General features: G+C 44.0%; 2 protein-coding genes across 8 annotated transcripts in view; both read left to right on the top strand.

Annotated features, from left to right (window-relative positions):
- The window catches only part of KIF15 (kinesin family member 15), a 35,171-nt gene extending 27,682 nt beyond the window's left edge, over nt 1-7,489 (top strand). For 5 of the 7 annotated variants that reach the window (XM_023919388.2, XM_086848344.1, XM_086848381.1 and 2 more), the window contains 7 exons: nt 145-309; nt 759-865; nt 2,732-2,804; nt 3,420-3,457; nt 5,111-5,276; nt 5,635-5,766; nt 6,073-7,489. In XM_023919388.2, coding sequence (XP_023775156.2) covers nt 145-309; nt 759-865; nt 2,732-2,804; nt 3,420-3,457; nt 5,111-5,276; nt 5,635-5,766; nt 6,073-6,156 — 765 coding nt within the window. In that variant the 3' untranslated portion in view covers nt 6,157-7,489. Of the gene's footprint in view, nt 1-144; nt 310-758; nt 866-2,731; nt 2,805-3,419; nt 3,458-5,110; nt 5,332-5,634; nt 5,767-6,072 lie in introns of all 7 variants that reach the window. The other 2 variants (XR_015275597.1, XR_015275598.1) reach the window with 1 other exon arrangement.
- A 118-nt stretch (nt 7,490-7,607) lies between these two features.
- Nucleotides 7,608-15,751, top strand: TMEM42 (transmembrane protein 42). Its single transcript, XM_086848324.1, has 3 exons — nt 7,608-7,715; nt 12,340-12,486; nt 13,298-15,751. The coding sequence occupies exons 1-3, from the start codon at nt 7,608-7,610 to the stop codon at nt 13,436-13,438; spliced, it is 396 nt and encodes a 131-aa protein (XP_086704450.1). The 3' UTR covers nt 13,439-15,751.
- Nucleotides 15,752-21,367: the final 5,616 nt, after the last annotated feature.

Here is a 21,367-nt window from a genome sequence, read left to right as displayed (position 1 = left end):
AACATTTTCAATTTGTAGTTATTGATGATTTGTCTGCCAGGAATTTATTAATTTATGTCTCCAATGAATATTAAAACATAACTAAAACCAGTCCTTTACTAATAGTTTGTGTGGTTCGGTTTGTTTTTTTTTTTTTTTGACCAGTGTCCAAAAACTCCTCCTAATTTTGATGTGAATTTGGCCAAGCTTTTGGAAACTCATGAGCAAGAGATAGCTGATCGAAGGGCCTCTGCAATAAATCTGGAGCACCTTGTGCATGAGCTGAATGAAGAACGAAGGGCAAAAAATGACGAAATTCTAAGGCTGAAGGTACTATGAGTTAATCTCTGCTGGCAATTTGTAAGGTCAAAATGAGACAGACTGCAAAGTTCAGGTTTTTTTAATGAGCTCTGCTTAGCAGTATGTCCATTAAAGGAAGAAGGCAGATTTTGATTTTTTCCTCTTCACCTAGGCTGGGAACAGGTGGTGGCAACTTGCTTGAGATGTCTATAAATCTCATTTTCCTAATGATTGTGCTGGTTTGTGTTCATGAATGTCAAATGGTAACATCATCTTTGCTGCTGAAACAGTTCTCAGTAAAGTTTCTAATGCAACTATAGATGGAAGGGTGATGCAGCTATTTGCCAGAGACCTTTGCTTGTTTTCTGATAAATAATTTTTTTGCCTTTTATTTTACTCAAAAACATGTTCAAGTGGAAATGAAAAGAGGATTTGTAATTTGGTCTTCAAATAAAATGTTTTGAATTTCACTTGCTTAGGAACAATTAAATGAGTTGGAGACCTTGCGTCAGGAAATGCAGATACTGGTGGAGAACAATAGGAGTTTACAGAGCCTTGTAGAAGCTCACAGACCAAGCAAGAACAGGTAAAGTAAAATAAAACATGAAAAATCTCTCTTAATTTGAAATAATTAAGATAAAGTTTACAGGTTTTATTTGAAATACAGTCTTACGTTGTTTGCCTATTTAGAGATTGACTCAAACTTTTCTATGAAAATTATTTACTGGCTTGTAAACTTTATGGGCCTTAAATTACAGTTCTTAAATGCAACAAAGTTTTATGAAGGAAATGGAAACAGAATGTGAAATCATTATATGCATAGTAATTCCTGGGTATTCTATGTCACTTGTGTAGTTTTGGATCTAGTAGATAAGGAGTGTCCAAATGAATGCAACACAAGTTTCAATATAGACACAAATGAAATTTTAAAACCTTGAATATAGAGTTAGCCTTTGGTCCCTTCAAACCACAACTCCTATCAATTAAAAGGAGCAGGGCATTCTTGGCACATACCCAAATTATATGCCAAAATCCCAAGTCAGGAATCCAACAAGTGAAGAACATAAAAGTAATGCTTTTTTGTGGAAAAAAAATTGGTCTGGAAAACCTACATAAACTGTGAAAAACAAAACCACAGAATCCATTGTTCTGTGGCAGTGTAACCATTGTTGTTTGCCTGTGATTTCCATTTCAATTCACAACATAATTTCAAATGTCTGTTGCAAACTAAGCAGAAAGCTTTAGAAACAGCATCATTGTTCAGTAACCCACCTGATCTGTTCACAAGATTTTAAGTTACTGAAAATAGTGGTTTTATTGTAATTTGATGCAATCATAAAACTCTTAACCAATTAAGTTTTTCCCGTATGGCACTCTACAAGGATGAAGTTGGCTTGTGAGTTCTTTTAATTGTATGTGTTTTCTTATTTCCATCCAATGTCATGTTGATTAAAAACTACTAAAATAAAAATTAATGAAGACTTTTGAATACAAGAAGCTTTTACCACCTTAACTTGGCAAGACCACTGAGCAGTGATCTTGTGGGAAGCCTTTCTGCAGTTTCCATACATGTGAACAATGTCAACTAATAAAATATGTACCTCCATCTTAAAGCTGCTCTGGTGATTTAACCCCAGCCAGCAACCAAGCCCCACGCAGCCACTCACTCCCCCACCACTGGGATCCAGGGAGAAAATCAGAAAAGCAAAACCCAGAAAACTTGTGGGTTGAGATAAAGGCAGTTTAATAGGGAAAGCAAAAGTCATGCACACAGAAGCAAAGCAAAATGAGGGATGGATTCACCACTTCCCATGGGCAGGCAGGTGTTCAGCCATCTCCAGAAAAGCAGGACCCCATCACACACAACGATGACTTGGGAAGACAAATGCCATCACTCCAAATATCTTCTTTTCCTCCTTTTTCCTCCCACTTCATTATGCACTGAGCATGATGCCATGGTCTGGAATGTCAGTTTGGGTCACCTGTCCTGGCTGTGTCTCCTCCCAACCTCCCATGCACCCCCAACTTCCCAGGCAGTGTGGAAAGCAGGAAAGGCCTTGGCTCTGTGAAAGCCCTGCTCAGAAACAGCAAAAATGTCTCTACATTATCCACCCTGTGTCCAGCACAGATCCAACACACAGCCTCGTAATGGCTGCTGTGAAGATGATTAATTCTAACCCAGCCAAAACCAGCACAGCTGTCTAACAAATGATTGCATATTTATTACATTTGTAATTGTTTCCATTAAAACATTAATTTCTCTGTACTCTGATGAAAGAAAAAGTGTTTAGAAGTTTAAACCCTTCCAGAGTGGTTTCATAATGTTCAGTATTTTGATATGAACACATGCAAAAACAACTACACACATTTACTGGTTTAATCTGGATAACATTTTTACAACTGGTTTCCTCTGTTTGTGAGAAACTTTTTTTCTCATTCTTGAACTTCCTAGTGATCAGAAACATCCTGATGTTCAGTACCTTAAAGAGAAAGAGGAAGAGATTGCTGAAGAGCGACTTGCCAAGGTATATTATCCTTCTCATGTCAGTTGCTGTTCACCTGCTGTGAAGTATTAATGTGATTTTTTTTTTTGTTTGATTTGGTTTTGTTTGATTTTTTTGTTTTCATAGCAGCAAAACAAACACCAATTTCTAGTGAATTCTAACAGGCACAGCCTGACACTTAGCTCTTAGGATTTCTATCTTGGCCTAACACCAGTGAACTGGGTGTCAGATTGCACAATTAGCAAAAACAGATTCAGATTGCTAAATCTGACTCATCTCCAGAGTAGGAAAGTGAAGATTGTGTCACTTGCTAATGTCAGGGCTGTGTCAAAGGGAAGGTAATGTTACAGCAGAGGTTTTCATGGATGTCCCAGACAGAAGAGACCCTGTTAGAACTCTGCTGTGTGTGAGTAGGCAGAGAGACCTGCTGTGGGTCAGCTGTGCTGGCATGAAATGGGAAATAAGTGCCTACAGTAAAGAGATGAATTCAAAGTGAGTATTAGAGATGTGAACTACTAGGTAGAACAATGATCTGGAATGAGCTATGTAGCATCAATTAAGTGACAGATATTTTTAAACATATATATGTTTATATTAAACATTAAGACTGCATCTAATGTTTTTGAATTTTTACAGAATAAAGCAGTGGAAGAAATGCTGAAAATCAAAGCAGAGTAAGTCTAACTATTGTTCCTTGAACTGAGAACTAGTGTTAAATTAATTAATGACAAAAAAAATATATTTAAGAAATAGAAGTCCAAGATCTGAAATGACAAAGGACATAATTTGTAAGTGTTTACACTTCTGCAAGATACCTTGAGTTCTTACCCTTTCTCATCAGTAGGTGGTAGTATCACCTATTACTACATAGCATTATACCAGGACAATACTTTAATGGGTAGAACCAAAGAAACTTAAACTGGAAGGGATGTTTTTAATTGTTTATAATTATTTATATGCAGTGAATTGTAATCACATTCCTTTTCAAATTAAATTGAAATACTGTTCATTTCTTTATTAATATTGTAAAAATTTTATAGTATTAAACATAATGTAGTTATTTTGGTTTTATGCTATTTGTTTAAATTTCTGTGGTTCAGCTTGAAAAATGAAAAGTTTTTATTTTTTAGAAGATTTCTAAATTGTGTTTGCACTATTGGGTAAGCAGTCCTCAAAATTCAAGTGTTTTGTACCTTGGATGGCTAATAGTGAAGAAAGAAAATACTGAATCAGTAGATAAAAATTAGCTTGAAAATTGTCCTGCTGTTCTTTTCCTAATTTGTATTGCTTCAGGATTTATTGTGGCTGCATCTCCTAAAATGTGAGTTGTTCACATTTGATGGAATGCTTTCTATGTAAGTAACTTTTAAGGAGGAAGATAGTTCTTATGCACACAGTCATTTCAAAAGTAATTTGCATTAAATTTTCCAGAAACCATTGTCTAGAAAATAGGGATTATTTTACTGTCTGAGGCACTGGTTTTACATTCCTGTCTGGTCTCCGAAATGCACTTTAGAGCAGTGCTACAGTGCATCATACAAGCAAATAACAGGCAAAGAGGGAAAATATTCTTATCAAGAAAATATCTTGACAAATGCAGCAAATGAGTTCTGTTCACAGAGCAGGTCTTAAACACCATGCTTCAGTAAAACAAAAGTGATGGCAAAAATTTAACGTGTGCAGTATTTGAATTGATCTGCAAAATTACTCAAGTTTATAGAAACAGTAGACAGGCTGCTAAGTTTGATGGCATAGTTTAATACCCTGTGACCTCATCTCCTGAAAAGGTCTTAATTCTATCCAAAGTGGTACTCATTCTGTTACCAGGCCAACCAGACAGGCTCAGACTATTTGAACTGCTCAGACATGTTTCTGAGCAACAAGGCTGTTGGGGTGAAAAGCCACAAATAAGCATTTTAGAGGAAACCTGAAGTGCAGCTGAGTTTAGCTGGAAAATTTACATTCCTTAGGTGAACTAATTCAAAGTGTTCTTGTAGGTGAAGCTTCTCTTTTCTCTCTGTTCTCAAGGTGAAGGTTGAGTGGAGTTGTATATCCTGGATTGCAACAGAACAGTTCCCAAAGAGAAAAGCAGCTCCAAAACACTGCCTAGTTGATAGCTGGTATTCAGTTGATAGTAGATAGAAATACAAAACTGTGAAGCAGAATGAAATTTTCCTTGTCTTTAGCACTAAATTCTAAGGGGGATACAATATCTCAAAATAATGCTTTTAAAGGAGCCTCCCTTCATGTCCAAGGCTGACTTAGTAATTCAGTTGTATGACATTTATGTTGGTTTTTAATCTTTTATGATTTTTTTATGTTGGCAGATTAGAGGAGACCAAAAATATCCTCAGAATCCAAAAGAATACCTGTCATGAAATTACTCTGGAGATGGAACGAACAAGGACTTTGGAGCTCAAAGCATTTAATGAGAAGGAAGAAATTAGATCAAAACTGGAGGAAGCATATGAAGAAAGAGAGAGGATAGAAAAGGTTACATATACGTAAATTTTTTGTCATCTTCACAGCAGAATCTAATTTAGCAGAGGTACAGCTGTTTTGTTTTGCAGTTTAGTTGTATTTGTGATGTTCTCTGCACTAGTGAAAGTCTGGATACAGCAATCACTTAGTAGTACAAATTAAATGGTGCTCCTTTTTTGCCATTTAGAGGGATCTAACAGTGTCTAAGGAGACATAAGACAAGTATGTATTTCCTGAATGAACCAGCTCTTGCATCATATGTTACAACAAACTTAAATGTTAGCATGTTAATAGCTCTAAGATGCTGTTACTTCTGAAAAGAGAAGGAGAGGCTACTGCTAAGAGGTACACAATGTATTTATTATTACAGGAAGTAGAATTGCTGAGAAAGCAAGTTGACTCGCTTGCTGAGGAGAATGGGAAATTACTTGGTCATCAAAACCTAAACCAGAAGATTCAGTATCTTGTGAAACTGAAGAAAGATAATGCTAAACTTACAGAGGTAAGTTGCAGAGTATATCACAGATGAAGTAATGGCCTGACATAGGAAAGAGGTAAGCTTTGAGAATGACAATTAAAATTCCTGCTCTTCTGCTGGAGAGAAACAGAGATACCTTTGCTTTTATGCAGTTGAATATGTCATGGCTGATGTGTCTTCTCACGGGCCCCAGAAAAGGATCTCCATTTTATTTCCTCAAGTATATAGTGTATAAAATACTTGAACAACTCTAGATATTGCTTGTGTAAAAATTAAAAAAAAGTGAGGATAACTGCCTTAATAGTCCCATGTTTTTTCTCTGTTTTACAGGAGACTGAAAAACTACGAGTTGAAAACGCTTTTTTGAAAGAATCAAAAAAATGTGACATTTGTAGACATTATGATCAGCTGTAATGACCCAACTAAAATTGCAGAGCCATGTTTTTAAAGTGTACAGAATAAGTAAAAGTCACTTGTCAAATTTGACTTTTACTGTAGTTCTGGAATAATCAAATTTAGTTTGTAGCTTTTTTGCTGGTAATAACTCTAAGTGAAGATTGTTATTCCAGCTCTGTGGGCAGCTTCCAATGACATTTTAACACCATTTTGTAATTTTTCAATTTAAAAATCTGATTTTGTATAGGTGCTGGTTAAATACTTCCTTTAAACTTCTGTACCTTGCCAAGGAAAAGCTTTCTCAATGGGAACACACCTGGATTTTTGTCTCCTTTTGTGCTTTTATTCAGCTTCCTACCTCTTCTGAAATGCCTCATTTTCCATCAGAGCCAAAATTCAGACAGCACAATTTCTTTGTTTTTATTTCTTTAGTTAAACATAGGATGATTTTCCTGGATTACTTAAAAATAATTTTCATATTGAACTTTGTTCAATAAAGCATAAATGTGAATTTAGTAATGGGATTGTAAATAGCACTATAAATACATTTTTGCTTTCTGTTCTTTATTTGAAAATAAAATGCTTTTCAATCCTTTTTGCTGTTAGTATAGACTTAGAGCTCTGTATTAGCACTGTAGGAAATTCTAAGTATTTTGCAACCATTTTCTTATCAAAAAATGTTAGGAAATAAAACGTGAAAACATGCAGAACATTTTAGGGGAGTACAGCATAAGCTCATTTAATCGCACTAAAAGATTTCTTGCAAATAGCTCAAATGTTTAGTAGTGGAACACAGAAATGTTGATTTCTATAGCAATATCAAACTAGGGTTTGATAGGCCACTAATCCTATCGTTCTGTTTTCTGGCTAATTCATGCAATACTAGTTTTGACCACACACGCTGGGGCAAAGTGGAATAAAGAGAAAAGATGTGTCTGGTAAAGGGCAGGTTTATAACTAATGACTCTACATTTCTTGGCTGAGGGGAAAAGAATTTGCACCACCTTATCTATGAATTCCTAAGTTGCGGATTTGTTCCCACTTGAGATGTGAAGTATAGAAATAAAAAGTTGGCCTTAAAGGGAAAAGGTGTTGGGGTGTGAGTCGAGGTCAGAACTAGGATGGATGAGGAGCACACAGTCCAAGAGGCATTTACCAAGGGTGCTTTTATTTGTGACTGCCATGTTTTAGGTTTACAAGTGGTCCTTGCCTATCTATTTCTGGACTATTTTCATGTCAGCAGAGGCTTCTGCCCTTTTTCTATGTTGTACGCGGCCACGGCAGGAGCGCCGTTGTTCTCCTGCTCCATGTTCTCCTGTTTGTTTCAATAAAGCCTTTGTACATAAGCGAACACGGCCCCCGTGCCCTTCCCTCGCTTCCCGCCCGCTCCCCGGGCAGGGCCCGCCCGTGCGTGGGGCGGCGCTGCCGCTGCGCGGGGCCCTCAGCGCCGGGCCGGGCCAGGCCAGGCCATGCGGGCGGGGGCCGGGGCGGCGGTGGCCGCGGGGGTGCTGGGGGCGGCGGCGGGCGCCGCGGCGAAGCTGGCGCTGGGCCCGGGCGGGGAGGCGGCCGGCGGCCCGGTAAGGAAGGAGGCGGGCGGTGCTGGGCGCCCCGAGTTCCCGTGTGCCGCCCCAGGGCCTGCGCTGCTGATGGCGGCGGTGGAGGGGAAGGAGCGCGCTGGTTTTCCTGCGGCGCGCCGAGGGGCTGCCCTGGATTTGCAGGGAAAGGGGGGCGGTCTCGGGCAGCGGAGCCGTGACTCAGCCCTGGGGGAGCCCAGCCTTGCAGGGCTGACTAATGCGCGGTGCCGACGCAAACTGCGGGGAGAGCGCAGCGGGGCTGCCGGCTGTGAGGAGAACCGGCGTGGTGTGGGAATGCCCCGAACCAAGCCCAGCTCTGGGAGCCCGTTTGCAGTCTTTCTGCGTCAGTGGTACTTTAAAGCAGGATGTTCGTGTGACTGAGCATCAAATGCTTGTTCTCAGGCCGCCGTTTTGCTGATAGCAGCGCCTTTCTCCCTTTATTCTATCTCAGCTCGGCCCTGACCTGAGCAGAGGGGAGGAGCCCTTGATTGCCGCTGTGCTTCAATTCGGGTGCTCGTTGGTGATGATCTCTATCTCGGTCGTGTTTCCCAAACCTCCGTGTGCTTGAGGTTACGTGGGACTGCTGGCCCTTCACCTCAGCATAGTGTCCTTGCCTCCAGGAGTGACCTCTGGCACAGCCACGGCAGAGGTGGAGATGGGCACGAGGTTGTGTGTGAGTGGGCGGAGGAGGAAAGCGGCTTACATGTATCCTAAAAGTGCGGAGATTCATTTAGGCATAGGTTGTTACTCACATGGCAAATGTACGTTTGGATTTGAAATCCAAAACGGAACTCACAAGGGAAACTAAGATCTGAAACAAACCCAGCCCTGCACCAGGGGGAAAAAAAAAAAAAAAAAAAAAAAAGAAACTAACCTGTGTAATTATTAGAGAGGGTTAAAAAGGCAAAAAGTCAATACCTGCCAATCCTGTTGATCCTTTCTGATATCTCAGGGTGGTAGAAAGGAGAATTTAAAAAAAAAATAAATAAATCCGGATACTCTTCCCCAAAAATACCTAAACTGTGCTCTGTACTGACAGAAGGGCAGAGCATGGTATTACTGAAAATGCTGATACCATCTTTTCTGATTATTTTTCTGTATTGAAATTTATTAAAATATTGACCATTTGTTTCGGGGAACTTTTTTTTTTTAAGTGCCATGACAAAATGTCACGTCATTGGATGTAGACTGTTGCCAGAAGGTCAAGGTTGATGATCCTTCCCCTCTACTTACCCCTGATGAGGCCACTCATGGAGTTTTGGGTCCAGTTCTGAGCTCTCCAATGCAGAAAAGAGATGGAGCTACTGGAGAGTCCAGCAAAGGATCATAAAGATGATGAAGGGAACAGAGCATCTCTATCATGAGGAGAGTCTGAAAGAGCTCAGACTGTTCATCCTGGAGAAGAGAAGGTTCAGGGGGATCTTTTCAATGTGTAGAAATACCTGCAGGGAAGGTGCACAAAGGATGAAGCCAGGGTCATTCCAGAGGCAAGGGGCTCATGCTAAAATGGGCAGTTCCCTCTTAACGTCCAGAAACACGTTTTCACTGTGAGGGTGACCAGGCACAGTCCCAGGTTGCCCAAGGATGTGGTAGTCTCCCTTCTTGGAGATACTCAAATAGTGTCTGGACACAGACCTGGGAAATCTGCTATAGTGATGAGGCTGGACCAGATGAGCTCCAGAGGTCCTTTTCAACCTCATCCATGCTGTGATTCTGTGACTGTTTCTTTTTTCTGGGCAGATTGGTTTCTTTCAGTTTTCAGATCCATTCCAGGTGACAGTTGCTAAGTAAATTAATCAGCTTAGCTGTAAAACTAGCCAAGTTTTGTATAAATGGCATAATCTTTCTAGTATCTTAAATTGCATGGAATTGTAGCTGCATAAATGTTTCAGAGGGCTCCCCTTGAATCCCACACATGTTGCAAAGGCATTTCTGCAGAGCAGCTATGAGGGGACAGAAATTCAAGGGGCTTTGTGTTGGAGCAAGAGCTACAGAAATCCCAAAATACGTGTAATGGCAGCCATCACTTGTGCAGCGTGGAACACGGCAGCAAGAAGTGTATTGACACTTCTAAGAGCTGATGATGCAGGGTAGCAGGATACTCCACGGCACCACAGGGATGGATTTCCTGGCCAGAAGGATGTGTTGTGGTGGCCCAGCCTGAGAGTGACCTGACCAGGAAGGGTCACTGCACTTGAACAAAAGCTCTTTGCTTTCTCCGCTCCCCTGCCAGTCTTCATCTAAAATTACTTCTGCCACTTCAGGAGTGATTCTGGATTATCTGAAATGTACACTGAAATTAATCTTTGCTTAGAAAAGCAATCAGAACAGTAATCCTTGACTCATTGGGGTGGCTCAGCTGAGCCTTTAGCAGGGGAGGAATTTATCTCCCTCCTTCCTTGTGGGGAGCACATGAGGATGTTCCTGTCTCTCTGTCTGTGTGGCATTGCGATGACCACTCTGCTGCCCTGGGCACAGAGGAGCTTGACCTTTCTCTGATAAACCTTTCTTCGGGGCATGTGCCACCTGCTGCTGATTCCCTTGGCTCTGCATTAGGAGATCAGAAGCAGCCATGGGTTCCAGGTCACTTTCAGAGGTGGCATAGTTGCTGTGATGATGGGAGGAGCCAGCTTTGCTTCACCACTGGTAGTCTCAGACTAGCTCAAGTCTGGCAAGGTCTCTGGAGGTCTCCAATTCAACCTCTGCTTACACATGACCTTCTCCAGTCAAGTTTTAAATACTTAGAAGGTTGGAAAGCCCATGACCTCTGTTCCAGTGCTTGATCACATTTGCTTTTCCTCATAACAGTTTTGTTCCAAATTTTCCTTGTTTCTCTTGTATCCAAATGGACCTTGGAGAAGAGCCTGGGCTTCATCCCTCTCCACCCTCGGGATAATGGTTGAAGTAACAAGATTTCTTAAGGCTTTTTTTTTTTTTACCTCAGCAGCATGGTCTCTTTCTGATGCAGAAATACACTGAAGTTAGGTGAAACACGGAGAATTTTCCCCTCTCATCCCTACTCCCATGTCTGCTTACTCACTGGAGGGGTGTGGATGTACATGACTCTCCAAGGAGAGTAAAATTGCCAGGTCATACAAGCAGAGGGTGAAACTGGGAGGCAAACCCCATCCTGTGGTGAGCCCTAACACAACAAGTTTTCTTCCTCAAAAGGAGCGGTGGTGGCTAGACATGGTTGTCCCTCTTACCCATCCACACAGGGTTTACCAGGGTGTCAGTGGGAAAACAAAGTGATTCACAGATGAGAATCATTCTGAATCTTCACTGTTGCCCTGATCAGTTGCAGAAGTTGGAGACCTTTACCACCAGTGGGGAAAAATGATGCCACACACCTGCACCATCCCTCAATGGAGTGAGATTAGCCTCAGAGAGCTTGTGCCAGCCGTTGAGCAGAGATTACAGGGCTTTACATTGTTTTCCTTTTAACTTTGTACTTGCCATATTACTTGTTTGAGAAAACTGTGGGCTTGCCTGTGCTTACAAGTAGTATTTTCTTCTTCTGAGTGGGACAGGACACAGTTGGTGGACCCTGTTGATTTGGGCAGCTGGCAGGAGGACACTGCAGCCATTCCCACATGGCAGGTGTCACTTTTGAGCTGTACTTGCTGGTGGCCTCAAACCTGCATTTCTGTCTTCCTTGAGATGGATCCCACCATGGACTGACAGGCTATGAAGCTGTAGCTGATTGCTACGGGTGTAGACAAAGCTTTGCTTTCACTTGTCACTGTTGGTAAGAGTTGTGATCTGCCTGCCTGTGATCTCCCTTGGTGTCTTCACATCAACTACATGGTACCCAGGGGCTGGGGAGATGGCCTCAGCTGCTTAAATTAAGAAGGGGTGGGGGGCACTGTAAATGGTCCAGGCTTTTTAGGTGCAACTGTGCCCTTTTTTCAGACTGAGGCAGTTACACATCTGGTCAGCTTGTCTAAGGAGGGAGATCTTTCCTGAGGCTCTTGAATTCGGGATTGGTTTTATTGCTACTAAATGCTAGAGCAGAGACCCCTCAGTAAACCTCACTGCTCTCCAGTGAATATGCAAAACCAGGCATGAAGCCACTCAGCTCTTCCTTTCCTCCCAGAGATCCTGTTCTACCCTCATTGCAGTAGTAGGGCAGGCCAGGTCCTTGGAGCTCATAAGGATGAGTGCTTTGAGACCACCCCAGTTTTGGCTCACATTCACAGCAGTTGGGTTCTGGAGTATGCACAGTGCCAGAATGTACATCTCTGGTGTTTGTCAGACTGAATTTGACCCTTTTCCATTCATCACGTGGTAAGTGATGAATGCACACACGCGTTGTGTGTGGCACCACGTTGTGAGCTGGAGAGCTTTCTGCTGCTGGCATGGTAGCTGCTGCACATTATTCCAGCAGTTCACAGCTTGTAGTGTGAGGCTGGGCATGCAGCAGGACATGGCAGGCTCACAGTCTGTCCAGAGCTCTTTCCTCGTTTCCATTTCCTTCTGTGATTTAATATATTCATCTTCATGTAATACAAGCTGTAATTTAGTTTTAAAAGCCCACACCATTAGGTTTGGCTCCAAAGTGCCCATGAATTATTGATGTTGAATGTGTGGAGGGTGAACATACAGAGTTTGCCCTTTTGTTCTGCAGCTGCCAGTGTTGCTTCGCCTCAGCTGTGTTGGCCTGGTGTTTGTGTGCAATGCAGTGATGTGGACAGTCTTCACAAGAGCCTTACGACTCTCCTCCTCCTCAGCTGCTGCCTCTGTGACAACAACAGCCTCCAACTTCATCTCTTCGGTGAGTAGACCCCTTCCTCAGCCACTGAATCCTGAGGAGCAAGGCAAGGTGGGAATGCCCACGCTGGTTGTAGCTCACCTCCCAGTGCAACCAGCATCACTGGCCACAAAGGGAGAGTTACAGGCAGATGTGAAATGATTGTGTCAGGCCTCAGCTGCTGTGATTGTTGTTCATGGCACAGGTGGTGGAACTTTCCTGGGTGGCGCAGGAGGAAGGGTGCTGCTGCCCAGCCTGATGCCTTGCAGCAACAACACAGGCTACTGAACTTTTCTAATTGCCAGTGGGAGTTGGAGCTGGGAGCTTTGCTTCGTTTTGCATTTCCTTTGCTGCACCTCACTTGTGACAAGCCAGAGTCACCCTAGCTGGGTGTGAAGATGCATCGCCTCTAGTGACAGCCAGAGTCTTTGACCCACAAGTTTTTTCCAATTTCTTTTCACTCTCGGCAGCAGTCCACCTTGTTTCTGTGCTCCAGCTGGCAGACCACTCATGGTGGTGTCCAATAATCAACAATAATAATAAATGTCCAGTCAGTGGGAGATTTGGCTCCTGAGAAGTGCTGGGAAGGCAGCAAAGCACATGCACATCTGCCATATCCTGCTTTGGGACCACAATATGGCTGTGCTTCCAGGCTGGTGGAAGTCATCTCCAGCATCACCTTCAGCAGCCATTCCTGTTGGTTATCCCAGAAGGAGTTTCCTCAACCAGGTTTTTTCCAGGGCTGTCTCTCCCAGAAGTCCTCACAGCTCTGGCAGTACAAGAGGCCTTGGGGCAGCTCAGGCCAGCAAAACTTTGTGTCTCTCTTTTCCTTCAGGCTATCCTGGGAAAACTGCTCTTCGGGGAGACGTGGACGCCTCTGTGGTGGGTCGGCCTCGCCATGACAGTCTGCGGGCTCATACTGCTGCACACGGCTGCACCCCAGCTGGTACAGGTCCCAGCAGAGAAGAAGGACTGATAGCTGCTGGAGGGGTCACAGTGCCATGCCACCCCTCTCCAGCCTGTCTCATGACAGCATCCCCAGTCCCCACCGGCCTCCGAACGTGTCGGCTTACCGAGCTGCTAACCCCTGCTCACTGCTCATCTGCTGACTTGCAAAATCACATCTTTCCCGGTGGTGGTGTGGTGGCAGTGACAGCCTCGGAGGGAGCTGGTCAGCTCTGAGTCAGTATTGTGACCCCAGGGCCAGAGGCTTATCAGCCACTCCTCCTCTTCACACCCTGTGGCTGTGGAGCTTTCCCAGTTTGGGGAATGCTGAAAGTAAACATGGTGGCTGTGGAAGGTGCTTGCGCATCAGTACTTTTCCATGAAAGGACCTATCCTAAAGTAGAAAAGCAGTCAGAATTAGATGCTGAAGGCAGCAGTTATTTCTGCTCTGCTGTTCCTGACTTGCTGTCTTTTCAAATGGACCTGTGGCCACTGCTACCTGTAAGGCTGTGGAGACTCACTAGTTCCTTCAGCTTCCTCTATCGGTCACTTAGACCTTTTAATATGCCATTTGTATCTGACATCTAGAATTTTCACTTACCCATTCCTGACACGTTACTCACTGTAAGGTTGCTTCTCTTTCCTTTAAACCCTTACCCAGAATCAGGTTTTGATCACCATTCCTGCCTTGTGTAGGTCAGAGTAATTTTGGGACAATTCAACAGGCAACCTGCTTTCACTTTGAGTCTCTGTGTTCAACATATCCCCTGTCCTCATTCAAGTTTACAATTGCTTTAATATTTGGTAAAAGGGAGTTTCTCAAGCCATGTTTTTTCTATACCTCCAGATGATGCTTGTTCCAGTTCTCTATGTTTCACCTAACTTACTCCCATTCATGTGATGTGATCAGCCAAATCACTGGCATCCAGGTATCTGCTAAATTTTGCATCAGTGATTATTCAGTGTTCAGGTGTCAGTTTGGTGAATGTGTCACAAATCATCATTTTTAAGGTATCGGCTTCATTCCCCTGCCCATTTTTTTATTTTTTTTTCCCTTGGAAATTTTTCATTTGGAATCCTAATTAAGAAATACAATGATGCCTATAAATGTATGCATCATGCTGGTGATATCACTTATTTGCTCTGGGCTTGCCAGGTTGTCTCTGTCATCTTGTAACGACAGGTGAGTCACTGTTCTGGCATGTGCAGAAAACCTAAGGACACATTTCTGTGAGCGTCTGTAACAGAACCTGTCAGGTCTATCATGACTGGCAGATCTGCGCCGGGTCAAGTGTAAAATAGATTTGTGGATGGAAATGCCACTAAAGTTGGGTTTGTGCCTTTTTCTTACTTGAATCAGAAGAGGGCAAGAGCCATTTTCTCCATTCCCTGCCATTCTACCTCACCACATCTGGCAGCCATGTCCCAAGAGGGGTAGTCTTTGCCTCTCCCCTCAGTGTATCCTCAAGTCTTCCCATCAAAGAGAGGAGCTGGACATGTGGTGGGGGAGAGGGCAGAGTGCTCTGTGTAACTTCCCTACCTGCCACTGTGGGTCTTTGCACCCGGGGAGCTCTCTGGGTGGCAGCAATGGGAGGGTGGGATGCATCCAATTGCCTGGGAAGCTGGGACCTGACACAGGGACCCAGCATCCCTCATAGGTCTGCAGACATAACAGCCAGGAACCATGTATTTCTAAGTACATCAGGTCTCCTTAGATCTTCATACATGATGCAAGATTATTGAAGCCTGATTTATTTGCCCTTGTAATTAATCCTCAGACAGCTTTTCCTCAGAAAGCATGTCTGCTTTCATGGAAACAGCAGTAGAAGGACCAGGCTCTGGTTAATTTGGCTGTTGCACCATTTCCTAATAAACCATTTGGAAAGCTTTTTAACCTGGACTATCTCAAAACTGGTGTTTTTTTATTACGGTCATTGTTGGAGTTCAAGGTTTAGGAGGTGTTTGTTCAGGAGTGGAAGGTGTCCAGAAGGTGGGAGCAGCACTTTACTTGGTGATGCTCACTTTAAGGCGGATAAACCAAGATAAACCAGGGCTGTAAATTCTGTCATAAATACTTGAAGGTGGGAACGGAAGTTTTCCTCCAGTTCCCATGGGAAGAAAAGATTACTAAGTAGGGTTTATTTAATGGCAGAATCCCACTCCTCTTGTGTACACAGTTTGGCCATGTCTGCCAGTAGGGACAGGACTACAAGAAAAACTGCAATCACTGTGTGGCAAAACAGTGCACTTCTGGTAAACCATTCATGTGGGATCATCCAAAATGTGGCTGAAGGTAATAAAAAAAAAAGGAGGATTTCCAAAATAAAACTCTGTCCAAAGCTCAGTGGCTGAATTTTTTTATTTACAGATATTTTAGACCACACACACAAAAAAAAAGCAATGTGAGACTAGTTTGACAAGGGGTTCAGATGTAGTGGACCTTTTAAGGTGGCTGAAGACTATGGCCAACTCCAGGACCTTGGTTTACTGGGGTGGAAGGTGGGTTATTTTTATGTGGGAACTACAGCAGTGTACTTGCATGGAGTTTTTGCTCAGTTGAGGCGAGGTATTGCTAGAGACAAGTCTTGAGCACATGTTCCACTCAAATTCAGGCAAAATACTCATCTGGGTGCACATCTCACAGGAACACAATGCTGTATCTACAGCACTGATGGATAGGGGCAAAGCCATGGATGTTGTCTGCCTGGGCTTATGCAAAGCATTAGATACTGTCCTGCACGACATCTTTGTCTCTAAATTGGAGACCTGGATTTGATGCCAGGCACACCTGCAAGTTTGGCACAGACATGATTGACAGCAGCCTTAAGGAGAAGGACATATGGGTGGTGGCTGACCAGAAACTCAACATGAGCCAGCAGTGTGGACTGGCAGCCCAGAAAGCCAAACAAATCCTGGGCTGCATCTAAAGGAACATGGCCAGCAGGTGGAGGGAGGTGATTCTGTGTCTGTGCTCTGCTCTCATGAGACCCCTGGTGCCCCTGACACAGAAAGAACATGCAACTGTTGGAGCAAGTCTAGGAGGCCATGAAATTGATAAGAGGACGGGAGCATCTGCCCTATGAAGGCAGGCTGGGGAAGTTGGGGGTGTTCAGCCTGGAGAAGAGAAGGTTGCATGGAGACCTCCTAGCAACCTTCCAGTATCTGAAGGGGGCCTACAGGGAAGCCAGAGAGGCACTCTTCATCAGGAATTGCAGTGATAGGATGAGGAATAATGGGTACAAACTGTAAGAAGGTAAATTTAGGACAGGTGGAAAGAAATCTTCACTGGAGCAGGTTTCCCAGAGGAGCTGTGGGTGCCCCATCCCAGGCACTATTCAAGGCCAGGTTGGATGGAGCTCTGGGCAGCCTGGTCTAGTGGAAGGTGTCCCTGCTCCTGGCAGGGTGTTTGGAAATAGATGATCTTGGAAATAGATGATCTTTAAGGTCCCTTTCAATACAAACCATTCCGTGATTCTCTCACCTCCCAAGTGCAATGTGTAATTACTAAGTGCTAATTACTCAGTGTAATGAGTCTTTCCTGCACCTGCCTCTCATTCTCAAACACAACACTTGGTTTTTCAGTATCTTGTTCATCATCAGGCACAGCCATACCGTGTCATACTTTTAAAGAGTAGAAGAAGTAGGTGCATGGTTAACAGGAAGGCTCACAGTAACACTCAGGAAGATTCAAATAAGAGTACTTGAATTAATGGTGGGAAGCATTAGAAAAATCTGTTGTATAAACAAGGTCCAGGAGTATTGTATTCTAAGGTAAACAATGTGTCGTATATCTTTACAAGGAACAAAGCCAAATGAAATAATAGTTTCAGTTGAACCTTAAATCTCAATTTGACTGATTAGATAAGGAAATACACATAAAAACTTTTAAATGTCCCTGTTGTCATTGACTAGGAGTCACTGAAAGTTTGTACAGCATCTCAGTCACAACATATATTGAAATCACTTGAAGGATGGTATGCTTGCCCAGGCGATAATTTTGTGAAGTAGATGCAATAAATAAGTTTGGTAGATTGTTCTGCTGAGTTTGGTGTATTCAGAATTTTCAAGGAATTTGACTCAGTGCCCTCTGTTGATCCTTCAGAGACCTTAAATGATCACATTGCAAGAGTGTCCCACACAACCACATAATTACACGATCTTGCAATCAGTGGGGTGTTTTCAAAGAAGAAAGTCCTGTGACACAACATGCCAGAAGAGTGGCTCTGACCTTGTCTGGCACAGAAAAAAAACATGAAATTAGGAATAAATGGGTACTAATCCTGACATGTTTGGGTGGTCTTCTGCAGAAGAATAGCAGCAAACCTTCATTTTGGGGATCTGAGAGGTGCAGAGGGAAGTCGCACAATACGGTCACTTATCCACAGCAAGTGGTGAGATGCCTGCAGCTCATTTGGTCTTGGAGAAAAATCTGGGGTGAGCTCAGGTCAGTGGTAAAAGCCTTCCCAGGATAACCAGGGCTTTGACCCTAAAAATCAAGTGTGTCAAGTGTTGTATGACTTCTAATGGAAATGATTGAGGAAGACAACATTCGTAAAAATGTTGTCCTTTCTGTGGATGCAACAAAGGACTTTAGACTGTAAAACAACATCTTCTAGTTTTAAGCAGATGGTTGTTGGGCTGAGTGTTTCAGTGCCCTTTCCAAGGCAAGTCTCTTTCTAGATACTTTAACACCAAAAAAACAAAGATCAGCAACTTGCTTATAAAATCTGTAATGGGGTCCTGGCATGGGCAGGGAGGAGGGGGAAGCCCTGTGGGTTGGCCAGGGACATCCAGTCCCAGTGGTGCTCTCAGAGTCCTGACATTGTCAATGTTTCTACCTGGAGTGTTTTTTCTAATGCTGGACCCCCAGATTCAAGAGGTCTGTAGGAAAGTGGTCTGGTTCAAGGATTCCAAGATGGCAGGGGCCTAGGAGGAGAGGCTGAGGCATGTGGGCTGATTGGTGACAAGGAAAGCTCAGGCTGACGCAATTAGCTTTGGAAAGGAGTTAGAAAGGCAACATAGAAATGGCCAGTACTAACTAAACCAGGCAACAGGCACAGGTTCTGTCTTAGGACTTTCAAGCTGGCCATCAAGGGGAAAAACATCACTAGGAGGTTAGCTGCCTACACAGGCAGCAGAGGAAGTTATCAAGACTCAGCTAGACAAAACCTCAAGTGACTCAATCTAGTGTTGGTGGCCGTCCCGTCTGGGCAGATGGATGAATTTCCTGTGACCTCGGGGCCAATTTCATGATCACCGCCATCTAAAACTGGAAACTGGTTTGACCTTCTGCCTAATGTTTAGTAGTTCCCTTTAAATCCTGCTGTGCCACAGAAAGGAGGTTCCTCCTTGAGGCACCATGCAAACCTAGGCTGCCAGAGGCTTGTATTCTAACCAAAGAAACCATAATGGACACTTGCATTCATAGCCTGAAAACAAATTTGTCAAAGGAGAAAGACTCCACAGTAGTGAAGTGCTTTGTGAACTTGAGCCTTTGCTGGTTGAGGAGATAGCCAGGTGGGTGCAGTGTTAGCGATGGCTCCCAGAGCTGGGCAGTGCTGACCAGCTGCAGCACCCCAGCATGGGCTGCCCAGAGATCCCTGATCCAGAAACCAGGAAGCCTGGACCTTGTGTTACTCCATCCCATGGCTGTGTGCAGCACCACAGTGACCCATAGCCAGTAGCAGCACTTGGCATACAAAGGAGATTGCTTGCCCTGGGAGCAGCCAACCAGCCAGACATGCTATTCACTCTCCAACTAAGTTTTTTGGTTTCTGACCAAAAATTTCAATAACATTATTAGTTGTTTCAATTTTCCCTTGAGGTTTAAGGAAGGGTGTCTGTGAGTGGCTGTATTAATTGCCAAGATTCCCTAAGCAGCTCCCTTCATGCCCTTGAAGTCCTGAGGGATTGCTGGTGATGGGTTAAAGCCTGGGGAACTCCTGGGTGGGGCCTCCCACTCCCATTTTGCTGGGGGGAGATGATGCACACCCTGCTTAGCCCTGCACAGGTTTTGCACGACACAGAGGCCCCACTGCACCCGAGGGGATGAATCCATGACAATGGAAATAAGCAAGAGGGAAGGGCTGCAAAGAGTGGTAGTAGGTGGGGCACTGTAGACAGTGCTACCACTTTTTGTACATTTTGAACCTGTTGTTCAGTCTCGCTTGGCTCAGAGGTCACTATGAGCCTGTGAGGAGTCGGGGCTGGGGCTCGGCCGTGTGAGCAGCTCGGGTCCTCCCTTGGCACAGGCAGAGCATCTCTTGGTTTTGCTGTGAGAGGTGAGAGTTGGACAGCTCTTCTTGGCACTGTGACCAGAAGTGTGCAATGTCTGAACAGCAGCCAGGGCTTCTGTTTTGGGACCCTAATTGCTTTCAGTAAATTAAGTCAACGCTTAGGGAGAAATGAGTAGTGCCCCAGGGAAGGATGAGGCCTTACAAATACATTTTCCGCTGCCAGCTGACTGTTTCCTCATCCAGATAGGAGGTAATTTAAGTGACTTGTTGCCTTCAGGACTCCAGAGTTAGGCAATCACAAGCATGATTCTGCCAGGAATGAGTGTTGCATGAAAATGCTTCCTAGAAAACCCTGGTGGTCATGGAGTGGAGCATCATGAGCTGCTGTGAAGGACAATAGCCTGGATGCTGTGACAAGGAGTGGGTGGGAGTACGCTGGCTTGGTTGCTTTTCAGGGCAAATAGCCAGAGATCCCTGGGCTCAGTCAGTCCCATCATACCTGGAGACTGCCACTTGATGGATGCATTCAGGGGTGGGACAAAACTTTTGCACCTGCTGTGGTTCTGCTCTGCTCTGGTGCAGCACGTGAGCCAGACCCCCAGCACTGGGTGGGACCATCTCCTCCCTGCAAACCTTAGTCTAGGAAGTTTCTCCCTTCCTACCACATGGCAATTTCAGTTGCAGTGCTGGTTGGCGGGAATGTGGCGTGGCTCAATGTGACCTGCAGTCTGTGGACCATGTACATCTCGATGTATATAGACACACACCCACACAGACAGGTGGGAGAAGCTGTTACACCTCCCCTGAAGAAAGAAATGTTACTCGAAGACACTGGCATCCAAGTTTCTGTTTTCTCACTTAGACATTTGCAACCAAACACATATCCTGTAGGTGGGAAGGTATTCTTTAGAATTTTCCTTGTTCGCTGGAGCTGTTTTTAATACATGGATAAACTATTTTATCCCTGATTCAATATTTGTGCTGTTGATTTCCTTGCCCTTACCATTTATTTTTTGCAGCCCTCTTTTGCTTTATTTTTCCTCTTACCTTTTCATACTGTTTGCTTTAGGTGTAGGCTGTGGGTATGTGTTCACACTGCAATCAGTCAGTGTGGTCATACATGCAAGCAAGTTCATGGGTCAGTGGCATTAGGGTGGATACAGCCCTGGAATAACTACACCCACCTTGTTGGACCCTTTCCAAACACACACTTTAGGTTATGGGATGGCGTGGTGAGGGGAGTCCTTCTTCCCATTTCAGGTGTCTGGATGGGATGAAGGTGTGAGGAGGGAGTTAGCAGGCTAGGGCCATTCAGACAGCAAAAGAGACAGTGATGCTTTGTAATAGGGGCTGAGAAGGCCCTGAATTGCCTGGAGAAAGTAAGCTGGAATAATGGAGAAAGTAAGCTGTTAATTGTCTCCTCTGCCACGAGGATGGGGACCACAAGGGAAGCCAGCAAGTGTCAAAGCCAGAGGAGCTTCCTCTTCTTGCAGTGTGTCATTTGGCTGAGGAACTCCTGCCTACAGGAAGCAGCAGAGGCTAGCTGGCTCATCAAGTTCAAAAAGTGGGCAAATATTTTTAGAAAAGGTGACATGATGGAGATCTCTCTTTGTAATATATTGCACAAAATTCTGAAGCATTTTGCCAAGAAGAAGTACCTCATGCTGAGTTATTTTAGACTAATACATAATATCTCGACACTAGAGCATGCATATTTCAGGCAT

The sequence above is a fragment of the Cyanistes caeruleus genome, chromosome 1 (assembly GCF_971803275.1).
Source record: "Cyanistes caeruleus chromosome 1, bCyaCae1.hap1.1, whole genome shotgun sequence".
Classification (NCBI taxonomy): Eukaryota; Metazoa; Chordata; class Aves; order Passeriformes; family Paridae; genus Cyanistes; species Cyanistes caeruleus.
This window is presented reverse-complemented; position numbering and strand designations above follow the sequence as displayed.